The sequence below is a fragment of the Clupea harengus genome, chromosome 11 (genome assembly GCF_900700415.2).
Source record: "Clupea harengus chromosome 11, Ch_v2.0.2, whole genome shotgun sequence".
Taxonomy (NCBI): Eukaryota; Metazoa; Chordata; class Actinopteri; order Clupeiformes; family Clupeidae; genus Clupea; species Clupea harengus.
This window is the reverse complement of record NC_045162.1, coordinates 14334409-14358951: the sequence shown is the minus strand read 5'-3', so window position 1 is coordinate 14358951 and position 24543 is coordinate 14334409. Positions and strand designations below refer to the sequence as shown.

General features: G+C 42.7%; 2 protein-coding genes across 2 annotated transcripts; both read right to left on the bottom strand.

Annotated features, from left to right (window-relative positions):
- Positions 1–729: 729 nt before the first annotated feature.
- Positions 730–6713, bottom strand: mecr (mitochondrial trans-2-enoyl-CoA reductase). The gene is made up of 10 exons (XM_012838728.3): positions 6322–6713; positions 6101–6198; positions 5826–5957; positions 5383–5526; positions 5008–5110; positions 4750–4852; positions 4297–4370; positions 3839–3899; positions 2193–2265; positions 730–1103 (listed from the first exon to the last, which is right to left on the bottom strand). The coding sequence occupies exons 1-10, from the start codon at positions 6573–6575 to the stop codon at positions 940–942; spliced, it is 1206 nt and encodes a 401-aa protein (XP_012694182.2). The 5' UTR covers positions 6576–6713; the 3' UTR covers positions 730–939.
- A 5873-nt stretch (positions 6714–12586) lies between these two features.
- Positions 12587–23888, bottom strand: lin28aa (lin-28 homolog Aa). Its single transcript, XM_012838681.3, has 3 exons — positions 23676–23888; positions 17484–17668; positions 12587–12833 (listed from the first exon to the last, which is right to left on the bottom strand). Exons 1-3 carry the CDS (start codon positions 23886–23888, stop codon positions 12614–12616), a joined length of 618 nt encoding a protein of 205 aa, XP_012694135.3. The 3' UTR covers positions 12587–12613.
- Positions 23889–24543: the final 655 nt, after the last annotated feature.

Here is a 24543-nt window from a genome sequence, read left to right as displayed (position 1 = left end):
TGACTTGTTAAACAGTGACAGTTGCATTGATTTTCTTTGTGTCATCTTATGCGATATCTCACATTGTATTGACTTACTGTAAGCAATCTGTGAATGTTACTCATTATGATAACGATATCTATTTGTGCCCCACAAAAAGAAAGGACACGCTGGTAGTAAATGCCAGTGTAGATAATGCTTTGGACACGAAACATCTTAACATTTTTAACAAGAGTCCCTTGGTGTGTCCTATGTTTCACGGTCTGTCCCGTGCTAAAGGCGCATTAAACCACTGTATGGAGCAGCCATGTTCAGCCTGTACATGAAACAAGCATGACCTTTGATTTAAATGCTCTAGTCTATATTAAAGACTTTATCCATCCTGTGACCTTGTTTGGAGGGCAACGTTTCATTTTTTTTTTTTAAGGATTGTAAAAGCTGGACAGGAAGATACTGGTGCGTGTGTATCTGTGGCATCACTAACAGTATTGAGAAATTGAAATAAAGTACAATCACGTGATGTGCTGAATGAATTTGACAAAGCAATCTGATAACAATATCTGATAAAAATCTGATAAACAATACAAAATATTGCTCTATTGAGTCAGTTTTACTATGTCCCTTCAATAAGTGCCATAAATCTTTATTAAACTATTGTTTGGGAGAGACAAGCCTTTTGGCCAGGATGAGGTGTGAATTAAAGCAACAGTTTCACAGTCTTCCAATGCAAGGACAGTGTGAATTTCCATGGCATGTTAGTGGGGTTTATTAACAACCAATGACTATTTCGTAAAGATGACAAAACGTACACTGATAGCAAGCTGGACTTTGAGCTTTTATGCAAGATACCTATTTATTACACGTCTGCTTGATAAACACACACAAAGAGTGATGCTGAGTGCATTGCATGACTTATTAGGTCACAAAGAAACAAGTGGTCAGCTGTCCAGCGGATATTAATCACATGACCACAACCTGCTTGGCAGAGGAGTATGGCTGCATGGCAGCGTCCAGAGCTTTTTGGAAGTCCTGCAGGCTGTGTTCTGCGCAGGCGGGGGCTGACAGTTTTCCTGCACGGATCAGGGAACACAGCTCGTCCAGCATTGTGCGCATGGCCCCCTCGTCTGTGGGGGAAAGGTACCGCGTCACAGAAGGAACTATCAATGTTAATGTTTGCTTGAGTTTATCACAACCAGTCAGTTCATACAAAGGCATCTAAGAACATACACTCCCTAGGTCAGGGGTCGGCAACCTGCGGCTCTTTAGCCCCTCTGCCATGGCTCCCTGCAACTTTACCAAAAAAAAAAAATATATATTTTTTTTTATATTTCGTCAACTAAACGAGGGGCCGCAATTGCGCTACCGTGAGCCGCGCGCTGGACTCCGAGTCGGGGGGGTGGGGGGTGGTGGAGGGAGTGAATGACAAAGCTCCGTTGATTTTTGGCCTCTGCATGTGGCTAATCAGTAGGATCTAAATCTTTAACTGGTGGTATGTGGCATCAGGAAGTACATGCCACAGGCAGGAGGCGGGACATGCCAGTAAACCGATAATCAGCAGCTTTGCCCATTGACAGCCAAGTGCACGAACGAATACTGAGCGAGAAGTGTTTACAGGATTAAATTAAAGTTCGTAGTCAAAATGTTATTTAGCTGCAAGCTAATAAATGTTGTGGTAGACCTACCGTGTGTTGAATATTAACGTTTCAGTACGTATAACATTATAGTTTGATGAACGATAACAAGCTCCTTTTACAGTCAAGTAGGCTATTGCTTTTACCATATGCATTTGGAGTCCTGTCCATCTTTGGATCCACATACTTATGCGAGCAGATTTTCTCAAATATGAACTATGTAAAATCTAAATATCGCTCGCGCCTCACAGATGTTAGCCTGCAATCCTGTGTAAAGATGAAAGTCACGTCCTACAGCCCCGACATAGACAAGCTCAGCAGTGATGTTCAGAAACAGAAATCACATTAAACAGGTGAGAACACTATCATTTAATGATTTGCGGCTCCAAATGATTTTTTTTTGGTGGGAGAGATACCAAAATGGCTCTTTTGATACAAAGGGTTGCCGACCCCTGCCCTAGGTTAACCTTATGAGGCTAACTTTAAGAGATGTGTTTTGTCATATGTGTTTAGGTGTACATCTGGTCAGATATGATTCATATTTTCATATTTATATATTTATATCTTTCACAGTTCTAATACCATGGATGTGGTTCTTTTTCCACCGCGTGACCCAGAACCCTTGTATTTTCACATCCTTAAAGATCAGTGCACTCTGGTGGAAGGAAGAAAAAAAGTTTTAATCATGTAAGAAAAGGTAGGTGAATGGGTACATGAGTATGTACAGCGGGGAAAATAAGTATTTGAACCCTTGCCGATTTCGCAAGTTTGGCCACTTGCAAAGAAATGTGTGATCTATAATTGTAATGGTAGGTCTATTTTAACAGTGAGAGAATATCCACAAAAACATCCAGAAAACTGCATTTTATAACAGTTATGAATTGATTTGCATTTGTCGCGGAAAATAAGTATTTGAACCCCTAGCAAAACATGTCTTAGTACTTGGTGGAATAACCCTTGTTGGCAAGCACAGACGTCAGACGTTTCTTGTAGTGGGTCACCAGGTTTACACACATCTCAGGAGGGATTTTGGTCCACTCCTCTATGCAGATCCTCTCCAAATCCTTAAGGTTGTGTTTTCAATGGGAGGAAATGAAGTACAAGCCCAATATTCCACATTACATGGCCCCATCCATAGTCCCCTCGATGCGGTGGAGTCGTCCTGTACCCTTGGCAGAGAAACAGCCCCAAAGCATAATGTTTCCACCTCCATGCTTGACGGTGGGGATGGTGTTCTTGGGGTCATATTCAGCATTCTTCCCCCTCCAAACGCGGCAAGTCGAGTTGATGCCAAAGAGCTTGATTTTGGTCTCATCTGACCACATCCTGTCTCCCAATCTTCCTTAGAATCATTCAAGTGTCCATTGGCAAACTTCAGACGGCCCTGTACATGTGCTTTCTTGAGCAGGGGGACCTTGCGAGTGCTGCAGTACTTCAAACAATTACGGCGTAGTGTGTTGCCAATGGTTTTCTTGGTGACTGTGGTCCCAGCTGCATTGAGATCATTCACAAGCTCCCCCTGTGCAGTTCTGGGGTTATTCTGCACCTTTCGGATGATCACCGATACTGCACGAGGGGATATCTTGCATGGAGCCCCAGACCTAGAGCGATTGACAGTTGTTTGGTGTTGCTTCCATTTGTGAATAATCGCACCAATAGTTGTCTGCTTCTCACCAAGCTGCTTGCCGATGGTTTTGTAGCCCATTCCAGCCTTGTGCAGGTCTACAATCTTATCTCTGACGTCCTTGGACAACTCTTTGGTCTTGCACATGGTGGTGAGGTTGAAGGTGTGAAGTATGATTCTTTGGACAAAAGAGATCAGGTGTACCTGGTTAGGCCTATTGAGGACTAATCTGTGTGCTTCTTGGGCACATAACTGGTCTGTGGGAGCCAGAATTCTTGCTGTTTGGGGTTCAAATACTTATTTTCCGCGACAAATGCAAATCAATTCATAACTGTTATAAAATGCAGTTTTCTGGATGCTTTTGTTGATATTCTGTCTCTCACTGTTAAAATAGACCTGCCATTACAATTATAGATCACACATTTCTTTGCAAGTGGCCAAACTTGCGAGATCGGCAGGGGGTCAAATACTTATTTTCCCCACTGTATATAAAGAACACTACATATTATGTGTCTTTCTTTATTGAAAGACTAACTAAGCAAAAAAGAGCTGAAGAGAAAAGAAAGCAACAACTTTGCAGAACAGAAAGCAACAACTAGCTCACCACAGGCACAGTGATTGGTTGCTTCGCCATTCCCCCATACGTCACCATGGTGCCTCCGTGCCTGGGTAGGGGAACAGTTAATCATTTCCCTGATTACACATTTATCACATACCCTATCCAAACAGACACTTCTTTGATAACAATTCTGATAGACTCTGTGACTGTTCATGGATAATCCTCATATATGCTTCAGAAATACAAATACTTATGGCATTACATAACTATTAATTTATTCACCTATATCATATCACATAAGTTTTTACTCTGTTTATCCATATAGTTCCCCATCTGATCTTATCTGTGCCAGCATGAAGGCTCTCACGTACAACTGCATTACAACTAGCTGAGTAATGACTTACGTGTTGTCAGTTTTGTGCTTATATTCAAATATGTCCCCATGTTGCATTATATGAACATTTACAATGACGTAATGTTAAAGTGCAACAGTCAGTACTCACTGAAGTTGCCGTAGTAACTCTGTGGCGCTCTTCCCCCCAACGCCATTAAGAGCCAGTCTCGGTCGAGGACACGTCTGTAACACAGTGAGTAGCTTTTGAAGACCCAACTCTTCAGAGAGCACCTCCCTTCCTAACTGGCACCTTGACTAGCGCTTAACTTGCACTTCAGCAGTTACATTCCTGCACTTCTTTTTCCTTTCTAGGTCGTTTTTATAATTCTTATGTAAAGTAGTATTTATTGTTACACCATGTTTTTTGATGCTCTTAGCTTGACTGTTCTCTCCCTTTTACGTCGCTTTGGACAAAAGCGTCTGCTAAATGACTAAATGTAAATGTAATGTAAATGTAAATTATTCTAGCCAGTTTAAATTTCACACAAACTGCCAACTGTGGGACATGTTTGCAATGATGAACGATCTGTTATGAACTACAAAATTGTCTGTGCTAATTTACCTTAAAAATGTCCTTCATCTCCGGGCGTCTGAGTGTCTCTTCTTTGATGACGTGAGTGGCCCCCATGGCCCTCAGTCTGTCTGTGAGCTGCTGAAGGTCTGGTCTGCCAGAGACAGGGAGGAGGTGAGTTACTGAGAGGCGGTAAATGGAACAAGCTAAATGAATGTTACTTTCACAAACTTTAGTTGTCAGTTTGTGACTAGAATAGCTCAGTGAAACGTGTCTAGGAGCAGAAATCCCTTAAATGATGACAGTCACCTGTCTCTGACCACATTGATGGTGTGTAGTCCTCTGGCGGCGGCTATCTGAATGACGGCCTGGCCTACACCACTGTTGGCTGCATTCTGGATCACAGTGTCTCCTGGACATCAACCACACATGGAAGCAGTTAAACAAAGAGCCTCTCAAGGTCTCTGTCACTCTCAGTGATGTGGTATGTAGCTAAAATTCACTGCATTAGGTAGAAAAATAAAAACCTTTATTCATATAGCACATTTAAAAATAGTCAGTGCTGACCAACGTGCTGAACATGAGCACAAATGGGGAAAAAAGCGAATGACTAAACGCTAAAGGTAAATAATGCATAAAGGGTGAAAGTGGTGGTGTCTCTGTATGTGTCTGCAATTTTCACACCTGGCTTTAAGGCTTCAAAGTCTGAGAGCATCCTGACAGCAGTGCAGGGGTTCACACCTAGTGTAGCTGCAGACAGCAGAGGAATGTCACTGGGCAATGTGATCAGGTCGTCTTCTTTCAACACTGCAGCTGACCGCCATGTGCCTGTTTCAACAAGAAACATGCAAGTAAACCCTTGCTACAAATTTTGTTGGACTGGGTGGAAGAATGCTGAAGATATTAGTGCACAAGGAAACAAATATTTCACCCAAAAGGATGAGCCTAGCACATTCAACACATCAATCAACAGCCCCCTCCTGCGTCCCCACGTTCAAAGTAGACCAAATTAAGATATGAGCCAGGCATGAGGTGGATAGTCATCAGTCCATCCTGAAAAAATATTTTGATGACGATCTTCCCCACTAATCTGTAATGCTTCCTGCCCCAAGACTCCCCCGACTCACCAAGGCCAGCGTCTCGTGGTATCACCCAGTCGCCTACTTTGAGTGTTGTCACCTGGCTGCCCACCTCTGTCACCTGGCCCACACCCTCGTTGCCACCCACTGCAGGCAGGTCAGGTAGGATAGCATAGGTGCCTGTGAAAACAAGGTCAGAATATCGGTGCCTACTCAAAGAAAATAATCTCTGATATGTAGACAATTCAAGATGACAGTGCTAAACCAAGCAAAACCATGTTACCCCATAAAGTAACACATGTAATATAATAACTTGGCCTCACCTTGGATCATGTTTATGTCTGATGGGTTGATTGGAGCAGCCAGGATTTTCACCAGCACACTCTTGGCGCCCACAGGGGGCAGTTCCATGGGCTCCAATCTACCGCAACAGGAGTCATTCAGATTCTTGCACAAGCTATTGCAACAGTTAAACGTGTTATTGCTATGTGGCTTAGCAGTTTCTAAATGGTGAAATCGTGCTTTGTGTGTCATTCTAGCTTACTGTACAACTTGCGACGGGTCTCCATGGTTCCTATATAACAATCCCCGGCAGTCTTTGACCGATGACTCCGTTGAATATCTCCTGTGGAGTATGTGGCCGATACATCTATTAAATGGCAAGTGGTGACCGGGCGAGCAGTCCTGTTGAAACTGGGTAGTGCTGGACTGTTGACCTGCTGTCCTTGCTCGGCATAATTCACGCCTGTGTATGCGAATGAATTTGAAAACAAAACATGAAACATTTGCCGCTTTCATTTTACTTTAGTGAAGGGCTGACTTTTGAGTTTGTCTCCTCTGAAAATAAACTTGAAAAGCAACTATCAAAAGAGAATGAACATCAGGTTGACAGCGCAGCCATATTGTTTACCGTAATGTACAGAGTAACTGCGGTACCATGTATTTGGCGAACTACTGCATTCCCTGGAATTGACGCGCAATTATTTTATTTTTTTAACATATTTAAAGTTTTTGTAATGCTTTTTATATTAACCAGATTTATATTTTAGCATACGTGCGGTACTGGATAAAAATGGAAAGAGCCGGCATTTAAGGAATTGGTATGCTCATAAGGCTGCATTTATAAGGATACGCGGAACCATAAAGCAGAAACCCCAATGTCAATGATGGCATTTATTTATATTACGGGAAACCCCCTTGGGCGTACGAAGGTTAAAGTAAAGGTAGGAATTGGATACAAACCTAGGTCAGTGTAAGGGAAAGGGTTGGGGGTAGGAGAGCCCCCCGCAATTAGATTAGGGTAAGGGAATAAACTGAGATACGAACCCCGTCATCTAAAGAGAGTGACAACAAATGTGGTAACTTCATCAACAAAATAGCACAAAATGATATAGAAACTGGAGGTCGAGAGAGAGAGGTTGCCCAGCATGGTGTACAGGAAGTATCTTGCGACAGGTGCTAGATTTTTATGCATGATTATTCCTAATTATAGGATACATTAAAGAGTAATGTTTTTAGATTTGAAGATGAAAATGGTGTCTGCTTCTTGGTTGGAGATAAGAAGGTAATTCCAGAGTAGGGGGGCTTGGTAGCAAAAGGCTCTGCCCACTGCTTTTTGATACTCTTGGAATTCAAGAAAAAATGCACTCTGGGAATGAAAGGGTCTTAGGGGGCAATGGGGGACAATTAAATCCTTGAGGTAATTTGGAGCCGGGCCATTTAGAGCGTTGTGTGTTCTTAGGAGGGGTACTTTGAAGTCAATAACATTTTTGACAGGGAACCAGAGTAGAGGCAAGTGCAGGTGAGATATATTTTCTTATTTAAATGTGTGAGCAGCAACAATTTACATCAATTGGAGGATCTTTAGTGAGTTGTTGCTGCATCCGGATAGGAAAGCATTGTATAGTCTAGCAGCAAGGTAATCAGTGCATGGATTAGTTTTTCTGCATCTTGAAGGGATGGGATTCTGACTATAGCAATATTGCATTGATGAAAAAAATGCTGTCTTTGATATCTGTTTTAAGCAGGAGTCGAATGAGAGGTCTTGGTCAATAGTTACATCAAGATCTTTGACACTTGTGTTGGATGTTAGTGAGATGTTTAGGGCTTACAATCATAACCTCTGATTTATCTGAGTTAAGGAGCAGAAAATTGTATGTCATCCATGCTTTGTTATCTTAAAGTTAAGTTTTGTCAGGTTTTATGGATAGGTATAATTGGGTATCATCAACACAGCAATGAAAGTTAATAACACACTTCCTTATTACAGCACTTACGGGTAGCATACACAGACAAGAGCAGGGGTCCAAGCATTGTCAGTAAAGCTACGGTTAGCCTCTGCACACCTTGTAAAATTGGTGACGCATTAGTGAGCAGAGGGATAGCAACATACATATTTTACGGATAGAATGGGTCTAAAGTTTATACAGAGACGCCATGCACCTGCATTTTATACAACAAAGTCAAGCAGTTATGTAACTACCATGGGCGTTATTTTGTGGATTTTCCAAAACCCCATTAATTCGCTTGTGGGTATTTAAAAAAACCGAATCTGAACTAGCAAAATTTGCTAATCAGCAACATAAAAACGGATGGTTGTCATTTGAACATTCTATTGCTGACAAAGTAAAGACACTCCAATCAAATGTTGATTCAATTCATATTTATTAATAAGAAAAATGATGGTTACCTCCGAATGAGACATTTCCCTGAATTAACCCCTGTATTATAATCACAGATATGCTTGTGTCTGTCTGTCATCTGTATCATGCAGTTCATAGCCCATTAGGTTTACAGCTTACATCAACGCAATCCTTATCTTGAACACTTGGCACCAGGAAAATGTCCCCACAGAAAGCACAGATCAGTAAACAGATAACCATGAGCCACTTGTGAGTGTTGCCTTGATGAAGCCAAGTGCATACAGCATGAATGGCCTGCATAAGGCCTATATGTTCACCATTCAGGGTGTAAATTACTGGTATTTTCCTTAAAGACGGGTTTCCACCCCATTATCAATTATATATTGAATATTTTTTATATTTGTGCTTTTGCAGAAGCCTATTCTGTCAGAACATAAAGCTACTAACACATTACAAGAAGACTGATATTCAAACGGAGGAATGTCAGCTGAAATCTCAGAGGAAAATATATAAAATATTCTTCCCCTTCCATTTAATTTCAAGATTGAGCTACAAGTGTATGAATACCTTACATTGTTGTCTAATTGGTCAATGGAAAAATGTTTATTTCTCGCACAAAGCCAGAGAGCTGTGAGGAGACGCTGTGACATGGCAACCATGTGACTAACCAGTTTAATAATAATTTGTACATAAGTACATCTTTGAATGAAGCTGGATGACATTAAGTGGTGTTTCTCTGGTCCTTGTCCATCTAGCAGAAACCCTCTCTTACTGAGATAGTAATTAAATAGAACTAGAACTGGAAATAGAAGTCTGAAATAGAACAACATGACCTCTGTCACATTACAGAACAGGCTATTTTCATCTTCACACCAGTGACTATTTTCAGATTATTTTATCTTCTGCCCTTCAGACACTCTCCATCGAGGGCACTAACGCAAAGGAGCAGTCAGGTAACAAACGCTGTGAGAGTGGAAAAGACTGTTTATCGGCACACGGGAGGATTTAACCAACTTGTCAGGCTTGCTCTCGGGGATGGGACCCGAGTCGCTGGATTTGGGAACCAGCGTTTCAGCTAAGTGTGTCAGAGAGGACCCAATAGCAGGATGCAGTTCAAAACTTAGTTTCTTTTTTATTTGCAAAAGACGGAACTCCAAACAGCGATAATCCAAAACACAAAAGATCAGGTGCAGGCAAAAGGCAAAAAACTAAGGAGATACAAAATGTAGCTTTCAGGCGGACCTGAATACAAAGCTACCTGGGGCAGCTTGAGAACCGCGATGCGATACGAACCTTACACACACTCGTCTCCCTGGGAGAAGACCAAGCCCAAAAAGTGCGTGAGAGCACTAGCTGTGTGGTTAGGCACTGCGTGTCTTTGCACAAAGACTAAGTGCATGAGAGCACCGCTGACTAAGTGCGTGAGCGCCCTACCAAAAAACAGTCTAGGAACAAAAACAATCTAACAACCCGATAAGGTCCAGAGGGATTAGCCAGGTATTTGTACCCTGGCTAATTAACAGAAGTGAATCACAAAATACAAGGCAGGTGAGGGCACACAATGGAAAACAGGTGAGGGCACACAATGGGAAACAGGTGAGGGAACGTAACGAGAAACAGGTGAACACACAAATCAAAACAAATGCACATGTGCGAAAACAAGTCCATTTCTTTGTCCCTTGACCACCAGAGGCCGCCAATGTCCCAATACGTGACCATTGCTGGCAATCGCTGCCAGCATCGTGACACAACTACTTGTCTTAATACAAAGATGCCAGGCTATACTCTTTCCTTCAGTCTTAAATATTAATGATAACAGATGACATGACTAACTCCTACATTTATAAATAATGTAAATGCCATAGAATGAATGTAAATGTATGTCATTGATGTTGATGGAGATAATTTCCAAACACTGTTAATGACCTAAGAATATAATAATCAAGTGCCTTGTATTATTAATTACCTTATATGAATCATGTACTTATGTAAGCAGGAACATGGCTTTTCTGTGTTTCTGCGTGTGTGTAACTTAGAATATTAGGTCCACTTAGTCTGCATATGTACAAGAGCATGTTTAGACCAGAAGTGATAAGAAGGGTCGAACTGTGCTTCTTCCGACCTGGCAAAACTTCCATCCTTGCCTCGGACGTCGGAAGTCCACCACGTGGTTTTCCATACTGAACGCTAAACTTCTGTCTATATAAACCTTGTGCGATGTGTTTATCATTGCTTCACTTTCAGTCTTACATAGAATGAATGTAAATGTATGTCATTGATGTATGGATAGTGTTTTTCATCTGTTTAAAGAATCATTCACATTCATTAATAAATAAAATGGTCACATTATTGTTTGGACAAGTTGGCCCTTTTAATGCAGAATTCTGGCACAGAGTTTTCATAGTAGTGTGTATATCAGAGATCAAACATGATTCAAAGAAGGAATGTAAAATGTTGGCATGATTCTCTCTACCTGATCTCTATTCTCATAGAGAGGTAATCTGAGGTTTTCCCTGAGTTTTCAGATTAGAGATTCCTGAGAGAAGAATATTGATATTCTGTCTTACTGCAGTCACATAATACAAACACATTTCTTTTGATAAAATCAACAGAATAAAAAAATTACACATAATTCTAAGAAAAAAAATACAAAGGATTGTAACTGAACAAATCAACACAAAGAAATCATGTCTTACAGTAGTGCAGAGCAACCCTGCATTGGCTTTCATAGCAATGCATAGCCGTAACAGTTCAAGGAGTTCAATTGTGCATAGCAGGAAAATAATACAGCTTATAAAAAAAATAACAGAAGCCTAAAAACAAACCATACAGAGCCGTTTCAAAAGAATGTTGGCAGGACAACAAAGCAACTGGTTCAACAGGGCACCAAGAAAGAGGCAAAAGTGTTGCATGAAGAAGAAGAAGAGGCAACGTGGATGACTACAAATAAATACTATCGTTTTATGTAAGAGACTTTATAATAATTACACATATATATTAGATGATTTGCCAACTTCTCCTTAAACAGGGGTAAGAAAGACTTATCTAAGTCTACGTGAACCTGCCTCTTCCTAAACGATGTTGGAACATGCCACTATATCATGGAGGGAATGGCATTAGCTGTTATTTGGCCACTAAACTACAATACTACACTAATGTCTTACTCTCAGATAAGCCTTGATGCAGCTGCTGTGAGAACAAATAGCATGAAAAGTTTCCAGACCTACATATCTGATTGAAACACACTCAAAGAGAAAACTAACAAAAGGCATAGGTGATTGATAAAGAAGTATTCATTCTCTTGCTATTGTCTGTTGTCATAATTAGATGATTGGCGCTGGCCCTGAGATCAACAACCAAGTGTGATCACCCTTTCCTGATATAATGCTTTGGTAAGGGCAGGGGAGTTAATGAGGGTTGTTTGGCTACTGAGAGGATAGGCAAACCGCTGCCTGTGAGGTAGACAGAGAGTCCAGGTTAACACACAGCAGCCCTGTGGACTCGGGACAGAGCCTGGCGTCCCAACAGGAACCTTCGGCGTAACCGAGAGGCACACCGCAGGTCAAAACATTCATTAATTCGGCTCCAGCTGATCTGGACAGTCGATTGCAAAAACTGGCAGCTGCCAAGACATAAAGCACCAATTCCCTCCCATCTGTTTATTTCTTTAAACCCCCCGACCCCCCCTCAACCCGCCCATCCCACCCAATCCCTTCCCACTGAGAAAAATGCGGAGAAACATTCACACAGAAGTGTAATAACACAACCTCTGCTTTCGTCGGACAGCATAGCGTAACAACCAGGAATGGACTCTTTTCGTTATAAAGACTATGAGAATGAATTCAAGCTTAGAAAACCTTAGAAGGATTCCAGCTCTTGTCAATGGACTTTACTGGGAGAAAGAACAAAATGAGGCAACAAGTGAGGACTGATTTTTGTTGCAATTTCTCTTCACTTGATATGTTTTATGCTTTCATTTCCTGAGTACAAGAGCATTCACATTCCTGAGTGTTACAGCGATTAAGACAAAACACATGACATTCTTTGTTGCAATAAATCTTATCCATAAAACCTGAGGTAGTTCCAAAAGCAGCACTGGTAGGAACATGCCTTCATTTTTTTTTCCAGTGAAGTGGTTTGATTGGTGTCCTATGATTTCCTCCCGCCCTGCACCATGGAGCCAACCAATGGCCTTCATTCAGCGCTCTCGTAGGGCGGCGGTGAGGGGTTCTGCTCCTCTTCCTCACCCTTCTGTGGCGAAGGCTTTCCCTGAGAGCCGGGTGAGGACTGCTGTGCTTTGACCGGGCAGTTGGCGACCATGTGGGCTATGCTCTGGCAGAAATGGCACTTCTTGGGCTGTGGTGGGAGTTTGCACTCTTTGGCATGGTGGTCCAAACCTCCACAGTTATAGCACCTAAACAGAGGAAGGCAGAGGTTAGTATACTGTTATGTGTGTGTTCACACCATTCTCTGTATGTCTGTATGCCTCCACACTTTTATACATAAAGTATATGGGAATCTTGAGAAGTTTCAGTGTGTCGCTGAATTGATTCCATGTTTTTAGTCTTTAACAGCACAGAACTGGGGACTTTAAACACAGGTTTATGCAGTGCTTCAAGCTGTCCACTAGAGGGCAAACTGTTACACATTAGATGTTACACTTACAACTGTTGAAGGATCCATGTAGCTGACAAATAACATAATACTCATATCTCAAACACCAGTAATAATACTTACATTTAGATCTTGTACAATATGTGAGCACTATGTGATTGTGATATGTACTATGATTTAACGCCTGATTTCAGACTTGCCTTTAATTTGACCAAAGCCAGTGTATATGCTATAACTAAGAACAATTAATACTTAACTGAATACTTAATGTAAAAATCCTGCGGTTTAAATGCTCTTATCTTTGAATCCCTAGTGTGTCCTTGTATCAAGTCAAAAGAAGCAGCTGGAAGTAGCATTCGGGTGCCAAATGCTTTCAGCACTAGTTGGACTATCTTTTCACCCTTTCAAGAAGCCAAGTGGTATGTGGCCATTGGAGGTGTCTTCGCCTCTGACCCTTTGACACGTGTGCGCGTGAACATGTGTCTGTCCATAGGTGACAGATGGGTGGTGGGCGTGGGTCCGTCACCGTGGTGACACATCCACATTGATGTCCATGTAGATGAGCCACCGCTGGTGCCCCTGCAAGTCACCCTCACCAAATCACTGTGTGTGTGTGTGTGTGTGTGTGTGTGTGTGTGTGTGTGTGAGTGTGTGTGGAGGGGGGCGGGGGAGCTGATCAGAGGCAGCGTGTGCAGGAAGAGGCGGGGGGGAGAGGCCCTTTGTCTTCCCAAAGCTGCTGCAGTGGCGACCTGTGAACTTTAACCCCACCCCCTGCTACTCTATCCCCCCAACCCCCCCAAAAACTGCCAATTCCACCCCCCATCTCACCCCACAACCCTACCCCCTCCCCTACCGCTTTCACCCTTCAGCACATGCGGTTACCGGGGCAACGGCCACCCCTGACCCTTCGCAGGCACCTACATCTGTTATCAGTTAAATTGACCGCAGTGTTTTTCTCTCTCTCTCTTACTCGCCCTCTCTCTCTCTCTCTCTCTCTGGTATGCCAGGCGTTCAACAGAAGCCCAAAATACAACTGTGAATGAGAGAGAAGAGAAGCAAAAGAGAGCACTACATTATTCTCTGGCACCCGCACAGTCTCTGTAGCTGCACGCTCTCTGGTAACACATTGGTAGCTGCATAATAGGCACACAGCAGGACTTTTATAACACTGTTTTGGCAACATGTCTTCATATCGTATCAAATTAATGAAGAAACTGGAGTCACTGGACGATTAATAGCTAAGCATACCACATACACACTGTGTCTATTCTAAACAGCGAGACCTTCTTGTGAAGTGCAATCAATACATACGAACTGAAATGAAATGCATGGTGTTGTATGGACTAAAACAACCCAGTGGTCAATAACTGTGCCATACTTGTGCATTAGAGCAGCACAGAACGCAGGGCAGGAGAGAGCACAGTCCAGATTGAGAGTTGGTTTTCAGTGTGTGTAGGGCTGTGCACACATAATCCAATATCCAAATCACCATTTACAGCATAAGCTTTGAAATACTAGTATCCCGTTTTGGTTATTCTGTAGCCTACATGCATTCAATCATGTGATGTTATGAGGAAAATATGGAATACTTTCGCCTACTCACTTCAAATAAGTATATATTGTCTATTTGTGGAGATGGCGTGCACACTCACCACAATTTGGGTATTTATTTGTGGAGTGAGATGGCTGTAGCGGTCATACGCGATACGTCATAAGCCGTATGGAGCTAATTCGGCAGGAAAGTTCATTAGGCTGGAGTTCAAACAACTTACTCGTAAGAAAGACTGGATTGTCAAGATGGTAGACAATTACTGGCTTAACAATTTCGAGCGAATTTACAAGGAAACAGCAGAACAGAAAAAAACCTGTTTTCAGCAAGGTGTATGTGAGACACCTCGTTGTCATAGCCAATCAGAGGAGGAGTAGGGCGGGAATTAGATTGACACTTTTAGCTAGAATATAGTATATGCATTTGAAATAACATCATAGCATAATCAAATGTCATAAAAGGGCTGTTAGACTGCCTGCTACAACAGCTAGCCCAAATGTCTTAGCCACAAAGCTAAAGCTAACCAAGTTAATCTTACAGTGCTTCTTTTTCAAAGGATCACTTATGTTAAGTAACAACAGAAATGATTTTTGCTGTTAGGCTATATAGTACTCTAAGCTGGGCAACAGACACAGCCCCTTGTTTGGTTTATTTGTAACCCTGTAGGCCTTTAGAGGTGCCAGTAGTATTGTGTCGTTTGGGAACTATTTTGTCTTTAAGAATTAATCTCTTCAGTGAACAAGAAGGATTAGTTCATGCCCATATTCCAACTTGTTCCTTTTGTTCACTTGACTTTTACATTTTTTGTTTGCAGTACACTTGTCCATGTGTCTTGCGGGCAGGAACTTGCTCCACGATTCGACTGTGGAGCAGTCCTGTAGTCCTGAGTCCTGTACCCCAAAGGATCTTATTGGTTGGGGTAGGCATCTGAGTCAAAGAGGTGGGATAACTTGGTAGCCTACTGTACCCCTCTGTGCAACTGACATGCTGAAATGGACGAGAAATGCATGGCACTGAAAGAACGACATGTAACACACTATGTTGAAACTTGGACATGACTTGGATATTAGCTTAGGCTAATGACTAGATGATACATTTTGTTGGAAATACAGTATATTTCACTGGACGGGAACTTCTTGTGAAATTTCGACCGCCCTGAAAAGAATGTCGGGAAGGTTGTGGGGGCCTGGATATTTATCTTTGTAGTGTTTTAGAATATAAGTCAACGTCGTGTAATTTAAAATGGACGGTATAGGTTTCACCACTATGGTAGGCTAGGCTACCAATCAAACAACCGTTTATCCTGCCAGTGGGTTAAACTTCTATTTTTTGTGACAAACCGTTACAGTTCTATGCACAAGGTTGTACCACATTCCCGATACAGTCTTCATTTACGGCCAGCCCCTGCAAATAACCAAACACTTGATTGTGAACACTGCTGAATATTCCAATCTGAAACATGGTTAATATGCACAGCCCTATGTGCGTCTCGCTGGCCTCCCTTCACCCTTGTGGGGCCCTAACAATCACTGCTCCACCTCTGTCAACATGCGGAGCCTTCACTCTAATCAGAGTGGACAGCGATGCACACCAGTACACCTCTGACCCCTCGCAGTGCCCTTCGCTCCCATGAAGCCAGCATTGGGTGCCCCTGGAGAATGGGAGCTTGGAGCGGGGAAACCCCAAAGGACAGGGAGGCTGTGGAGGCTTTGTTGTTGGTAGGGCTTTTTGTGTGGAATCCTTATCCGATGTGGCCCTGATGTTTTTTTTTTTTAATACTTTAGTGACCTTAATTTTGAATGCGTTTCTAAATCAATCTATTTGATATATTTTAACGCTTAGTTTTTAAACAAGGGTTTTTATTCATACTTCGATCTATAGTTTTCAACACATTTGCCTATCGTTTTGGTGGCTGTACTATTGATAGTGAAAGGCACCCTCAACATTTTATGCAAATCTAACTATTACTAGTTAGTATGTATTTTTGATCAATACCATACAAAAGTCAGTGGTCTACCATGGATGCTGCTCTCCAAGCTCTCACCTCCAACACCTGACTAGGATAGGGGGAAGGGAATCGCATAAAGAGAACACCAACACGGAGAGAAAGAGAGAGAACAAGAGAGAAGAGAGGAGGAAGGGGCTGGATGGAGATTTGCTGAGTATGTATACCCCAGTGGACAGATAGTTTAAACAGGTATTGATCCAGGTCATCGGCAAAGCCTGTCCGTGCGACCCTAAGCAGCCCCAGAGGGCGAGGTGGGAGTGGAGGAGGGGGTTGAGACGATATAACAGCGTTACACAAGGGATCAAACAGGCAAACATGGCCGTTCCTTCTTTTCGGACTAAAATCACACACCAACAACCTTGTTGAGCAACCTGACCATCGGACCTCTGCCTTTCTCAGATATTGTCTGAAAGATGCATATCTCCAGCATGGTAAATAACTTGAGTTTCATTTGAAACAGCTCAAAGGGGACTGAGGGGAAGCCTTGTCATGATGGTTAAATGGAAAATGACAGTGGGGGTGGCTAAAATGTGAATTCTTATTCTTGAGGATCCAGAGAGAGAGAGAGACTGCTAAAAACATTTAAATTATAAAATGAAGCCTGTCCACATCGCCTGTTGAGAATCATGTTTCTAGAGTCATCAACCGATACAAGACCGATGCAAAAAAACAGTACCTCTCATTAAATCTGTGTTATAAGTTTGCCACCATGACCTTGCCCTTTGGAATTATGAGATTTCAGGACAACTAACTCGGCCCAATGAAAAGGGTCCACTGCTCTCACAAAGTCTTCCACGACCCAAATCTCAGAGGGAGATAAATGTAGTGCCAGAGATGGAGAGAGAGAGGGAGAGGGAGAAAGAGAGAGAGAGAAAGAGTGAACATGGTCTCACCTGTCTCCTTTGGACCGACGTTTGTGGATGGTCTTCCCTTTGGGTCTCCTCTCGCTGCCCACACAGGCGGCTCCCTCTGGCCCTGTGACCTCCACGGACTCCAGGCCCTTGGAGGACTTCTTGAAGGTGAACTCCACGGCCTCGCCCTCCTTCAGACTGCGGAAGCCCTCCATGTGCAGCTTGCTCTGAGAAAGTAAAGTAGAACAGCCCATGAGATTTAATTGGAAATGCAACAGAAATGCAATGGACTCTACAACTCTTAAACAAGCATGCAGCTAATATGCCGTCTCTTCTTTGCAAATACCAGCTACCCTGACAACTGAATGAGTCCTTTTGCTGATCATCACCTAGGCTGAACCATCATAATGAGTGATTCTTGATAATAATCATATCTGGCTGTTTTATGCTTGGTTACCGTACACCATTCTTATGCCTGTAGGTTCAACATGTAAAACTCATCGCCCTTTATCAAACATCATATGTGGTGGTGGTGGTGGTGCAGGAGATTATATATATACTATATACAGTGGGGAAAATAAGTATTTGAACCCCTGCCGATTTCGCAAGTTTGACCACTTGCAAAGAAATGTGTGATCTATAATTGTAATAGTAGGTGTATTTTAACAGTGAGAAACAGAATATCAACAAAAAAATCCAGAAAACTGCATTTTATAACATTTATGACTGAATTTGCATCTGATGCAGAGAATAAGTATTTGAACCCCTAGCAAAACATGACTTAGTACTTGGTGGAATAACCCTTGTTGGCAAGCACAGATGTCAGACTTTTCTTTTAGTTGGTCACCAGGTTTACACACATCTCAGGAGGGATTTTGGTCCACTCCTCTTTGCAGATCCTCTCCAAATCCTTAAGGTTGCGTTTTCAATGGGAGGGAATGAGGGAATGAGGTTCAAGCCCAATATTCCACGTTACATGGCCCCATCCATAGTCCCCTCGATGCAGTGGAGTCGTCCTGTACCCTTGGCAGAGAAACAGCCCCAAAGCATAATGTTTCCACCTCCATGCTTGACGGTGGGGATGGTGTTCATATTCAGCCTTCTTCCCCTTCCAAACGCGGCAAGTCGAGTTGATGCCAAAGAGCTTGATTTTGGTCTCATCTGACCACATCCTGTCTCCCAATCCTCCTTAGAATCATTCAAGTGTTCATTGGCAAACTTCAGACGGCCCTGTACATGTGCTTCCTTGAGCAGGGGGACCTTGCGAGTGCTGCAGTACTTCAAACCATTACAGCGTAGTGTGTTGCCAATGGTTTTCTTGGTGACTGTGGTCCCAGCTGCCTTGAGATAATTCACAAGCTCCCCCTGTATAGTTCTGGGGTTATTCTGCACCTTTCGGATGATCACCAATACCGCACGAGGGGATATCTTGCATGGAGCCCCAGACCTAGAGCGATTGACAGTTGTTTGGTGTTGCTTCCATTTACAAATAATCGCACCAATAGTTGTCTGCTTCTCACCAAGCTGCTTGCCGATGGTTTTGTAACCCATTCCAGCCTTGTGCAGGTCTGCAATCTTATCTCTGATGTCCTTGGTCAACTTTTTGGTCTTGCCCATGGTGGTGAGGTTGAAGGTGTGAAGTATGATTCTTTGGACAGGGTTCTTTTCTACACGTCACCAGTTGAGATCAGGTGTACCTTGTTAGGCCTAATGAGGACTAATCTGTGTGCTTCTTGGGCACATAACTGGTCATTGGGAGCCAGAATTCTTGCTGTTTGCTTGGGGGTTCAAATACTTATTTTCTGCATCAAATACAAATAAAGTCATAAATGTTATAAAACGCGGTTTTCTGGATTTGTTTGTTGATATTCTATTTCTCACTGTTAAAATACACCTACCATTACAATTATAGATCACACATTTCTTTGCAAGTGGCCAAACTTGCGAAATCGGCAGGGGTTCAAATACTTATTTTCCGCACTGTATATATATATATAGAGAGATAGAGAGAGAGAGAGAGAGAGAGAGAGATACATACAGAATATAAGTACTTATATCCCTATGTAGAATTTAAGTATATATGTCACTCAAATCAAAATCAAAGTAATTTAACTGAATGTGCATTGACGTATATTGTAGAATTTGAACACAAGTTTAACATGCTACCTTTCAGACATTTAAACTGATTTGTGCCCTGCTCATTTGCAAAACTGGTTTAATTGCTTCAAAACATGAGACCAATCCATGGGATGGCTTTCTATCTGTGTCTCAGAGAACAAAAGGACAATCCCAGTGAAGAGAAGATGATAAGATTCGTGAGATTTGCAATGCCTCACACAACAGTTCACCACAGCAGGAATGTGTGTGTGTCTGTTTGGAATGCTGTGACTTTGATGGGGGATGGGAGACTGTTATCCTATCAGGTTAACACACATTTACCTAGTGCCACACACACACACACCCTCCCCAGAAACCACACACACATACTCTTGACCCTCCACAAAGTGACCACAGAGAGCTTCCTGATGAAGTGAGATTGAGGCTTGTTAGCATTCCTGACCTGCTTGCATTTCACTTACTGAAGTATTATGGAGTTTCGGTCTAAAACTACCAAGGTAACTACCAAAAAAGAATGCTAAAATCTTGCGAACACCACCAACAGCTCAATTGGCACGATAAAAGCTTGCTAACATGATAATTGGTGTCTTTTGGCGCTATTATTGGTGATGTCGAGCTCTGAAAGCTTTTCTTACATTTTCACAGGGTGTTTTGACCCAAACCACAGAAATACACAGTGCTTAGTGTAGATGCCTGTATTTATCTGTCCTTCATATCATCACACGATAGCAAAAGTAGTTGCTCATAAAAAACATTTGTCAAAAAGTGACTCATTGTTTCGTACTGAAATATGTGATAAAAGCACAAGAATAAATAACTCTTAATTCCTTTGTGATTCTTCATACCTGTTACCATCTATCCATCATTGAAATCCAGGAAACATAATGCAGTAAGCTTAAGTAGTTTCAAAATATAAAATAGTCTATGTAGAATTTTTAAGGAACCTAATTTATATGAATCCTAAATCTAATCTAAATCTGCTAGCACGCGTTGCACTACTCCAGATTCTGATTGCAATATTCATGATTCTTTCAAGAGTGCTCCAGTTTCTGCTACTGTTACTAGTATCAATTACATGTTACATCACCATCAAGTTACAGGTGACTTGTACAGGTAGATACACAGGAATGAAAATACAAAAAGGACAGATTTCTTTAAAAACTACGGCTGTAACTTACAGCTACTGTGAAAGTAAAATAAAGGCCTTTAAAAAAAGGCAGTTGTAGTTCATGTGAGGAAAACGAGTGTGAACTTCCTGTCAGTGTGAGTCTAAAAACAAGCCTCTTTTTCTCACTCCGGCCCCTGGACCAGAGCCAGGCGGTCATTAGGAAGAGCACACGGACGGACCCCCCCCCCAACCCCTGTGTGTGTGTGTGTGGATGGGGGGGGGTCTTTAAAATGCAATGCTGCCCGGTGGGGGTTGGGGACACACTGGGATGTTTTATTTCCTCCACGTGCCAAACGCAGGCAAACACTCCAGCTAGAAGCCTGTGTGTGTGTGTGTGTTTGTAGGGAAGGCTCTGCTGGCTGGCTTTGAGCCCAAATCATAATATCTCTTTCAGAGCTCGTAATCTCAACTTTCAACCCATTCCTCCAGTAACATACTATTTGACACTCAACTTCTATATAAAACCTTCCAGGCAAGGGAAAAAAATGCTTCCTTTCACTCAGATAGTCCTTGGCAAGCACAGGATTTCCCCTACCCTCTCTCTCGACAATGACTGACACTGTCCCAGAAGGCAGTAACAGTGCCATGATTACTTCAACCCAACAAAGGATCTAGATCTAAGAGCCAGAGACAAAGCCCTTGTTGTTATTTAGTGCCCACAAAAGCCCCACGTCTCCAAAGATTCACCAAAAGGACAGAAAAAGGCCCCTGAGTGTCTCTGATAGAATGTTATAAGATAAGGAGTGAATCTGGGTAGCAGTTTAACGCCGGCACAGAAGAGAGTCCTGCAGCGCATGGGCCATGGCATGACAATTTAATTACCAGCAGATTACCACAACTTGTGAGTGTGGCTATTACTATCAATCAATTCAATCTTATATAGCGCTTCTCTATATACCCGAAGTCGCTTTACAGAGTCCAGAGTCCAGTCCTACTAGTACTTGTGCTTGAGAACTGGGTTGGCCCCACTGCCTGCCAAGGGTTGTAATCTGTGTGTGAAAGGACTGACCGAGCATAACTGGTGATCCATAACTGCAGCCAGGGCAGATGCGACTGTCCTATTTTTCACGTTTGTCCATTGTGTGTCAGTCATAGCAACCGTTAGCCCATTTCCCTCTCGTGTGTGTGTGACCCCGCAACCCCCAGCCCCACCCCTTCTGCCCCCAATCCTCTGACATAACCCCATCCCATCACCTGCCCCCCCCCCCCCCCCACACACACACACACACACAAAAACAGCCTTGTCCATGGGATCATCAGTGGCCGAAATTCCAAAGGTTCCAAATAAAGTGTCACATTTTTGATGGTGCCTACCATATCAAGGCCAGTGATGGAGGGTAGGTATGAGAACATTTAGAGAAGATGAAGATGACATGAGAACAGAGAGAGAGGCCCACAGAAGCATGGGTGGTAGGACTCATCAAGCTGAGAGGGCTTTGGCCAAGGACGAGGAGAGTGCTTCATTGGGGATGCGTGTCCCTTTGTCTATCCACACAAAGGCCAGCGCAGCCCAGGAGTTAATGTTCCCTGACACGCGGCCCCTAATCTCCTGCCTAAACCCTCCACCACACCTCACTCAACAGCCACCAGGCAGCCATGTTGGAGGCCACAAAGAAAGTCCAGGGCCCAGAGAATTCATCACAATAGAAATCATGTATCATCTATGGCAAGTCTGAAGTGCAGAAGTACACACAAAACAAAACGACTCACTTCTTCTGCTGTTTCTCCAAATCATAATCAGGTTTTATAATGCAATCTGCTGAACAAGTATCAATCAATCAATCAGCGCTATCAGAAAATGTCCCTCTCTCCCACCGTACTCTTCCATTTTAATTCAGCTCCAGCATTTATCAATAGGTCATAGATCAATAAGTCATATTTTGCAAAACGATCAATCAGAAGTGCCTGTGTAAGAATTCATGGAATCTTAGAGGCAAGAAAGGAAATCCACAAGCAAGCAAACACAATAAACAAGAGCTTGATTAGTTGAGTGAAGGATAGAAATGAACAGCCTGGCCTGGATAGAAAACAACAGGCACTTGGGGTAACAAATGTTTCCCCGGCTGGGGGTCTGAAGTGGTGTGAGGAGAAAGTGAGCGGAGATTTAAAAAAAAAAAAAAGCCCAATCTCAAATCTTCTGCCCTTCCCTGTGGCATTAACATGTGTATAGGGCAGTCTGTCGGGGGTGGGAACGGCACCGGGCACAGAGGAGACGTCAGAGAGCTCCTAATGACTTTATTACAGGAACTGAGAATGAATGAGGCAGAAGGAGGGGGTCTTTCTCAATGAGTGACCACTGGGCCTTTACCTTATCAATGGAGAGCTGAGACAGACTGGAGGCTCTCAGCAATGTGGGAAATTGGGATGGGGGAGGGTGGGCTGGGTCGAGTGGGGACAAGGCAGGCAGGCAGCCGTACCGGTACTTTTCCATAGAGGAAGGCCATGCAATGAATGCTGGACGAGAACTGTGAGGGTGAGGATGTTACTCTTAATGTGTGACCTTCACTTTGACTCAAATGGGGACTAGGAACTGAATGAGAATAAAAGGAAAGCATATATCCATGTGCTCACACACACCATATATGTGCTGACACACATTTACACTCTGCAGCACATGCTGGCCACCTCGACTTTCTTTACAGATATAAGCAACAAGCAACACTTCCCTGAGTCTCCTAAAATAATGTCTCCTTCTGGGCTGGTAAGTAAATGTATGATACCAGTCACATGAATATGGACCCAGAAGCAAACCAGTATAATGCCCGATATTCAGATAGTGAATAAGAAAAAAACTATTTTGAGAGGTCACACTTGTGAACTCAAAGACTCAAATATCTAATACCTAATTTTCAACAAAACAAATTAGTGTAAAGACGAGAGGGCAATTAGGGAGAAAGGGATTTTTAAGGGAACTTAGATAAGTCACTAGCCGTGGACACATTACTCACCTGGTGCACAAACACATCAACCGGGTCCTCCAGTGTGGCACCCTCCCTGTTAGTCATGGACAGGAACCCGAAACCCATCCGAACATTGAACCATTTGCATATGCCGACGCCATGGTAGGATTGAGAGTCTTCCTCCGTGCCGGGACCTTCATCTTCTTCAGTTTTCGTACAGCCTCCTATAGAATTGCAGTTTGAATGAATAAACGTCCTCATTGTAAAAAGCAAAAAACTATTTAGTACGCCGCGTAACGCTCAGACCACACACAGACTGGTACTGTAACTTAAATAGTAACAGATTTGAAGATAGAGGGGAAAAAAATGTCTTATTTATATCATGAAAGGTAAATCAAACTCAAAAACTTAAACTTGGTAATACAATATGGCTAACTATGTTAATATGTTAAAAGAACAAATATTTAGAGCTACATTTCTCAACAGCCTAGGCCACACTTGTATACACAACTTAAACGTGCTGATATTTCCTAGAGGGCAAACCTCCGGAAAGGGCTCCACAAAAACAGCGTCTCGTAGGAAGATATTGTAAGGTCATAGAAAACGAGGAAAAATAGAACGAATTAACTAAATAATGCCTCAAGACTTAGTAAATTGGGTGGCCAACTTGGTTAAGTTGGATTGGATTGTCCAAGTCTGATACATGCATACGACAGAACACAAGCACCAAAATCCCGCAGACATACTCACACACGCACACCGTGTTCAATGAATTTCGAACACCCTACGACTTCTAACCACCATTTGGCCCCGCTCATGGCTCAAGACTTGAACCGTTGCAATATAACATGAGTCAAAGTCAAAGCGAGCAATCGTTTACTTTTTTCAACTTCACCTGTAAAGTCCTCGGTGAAAA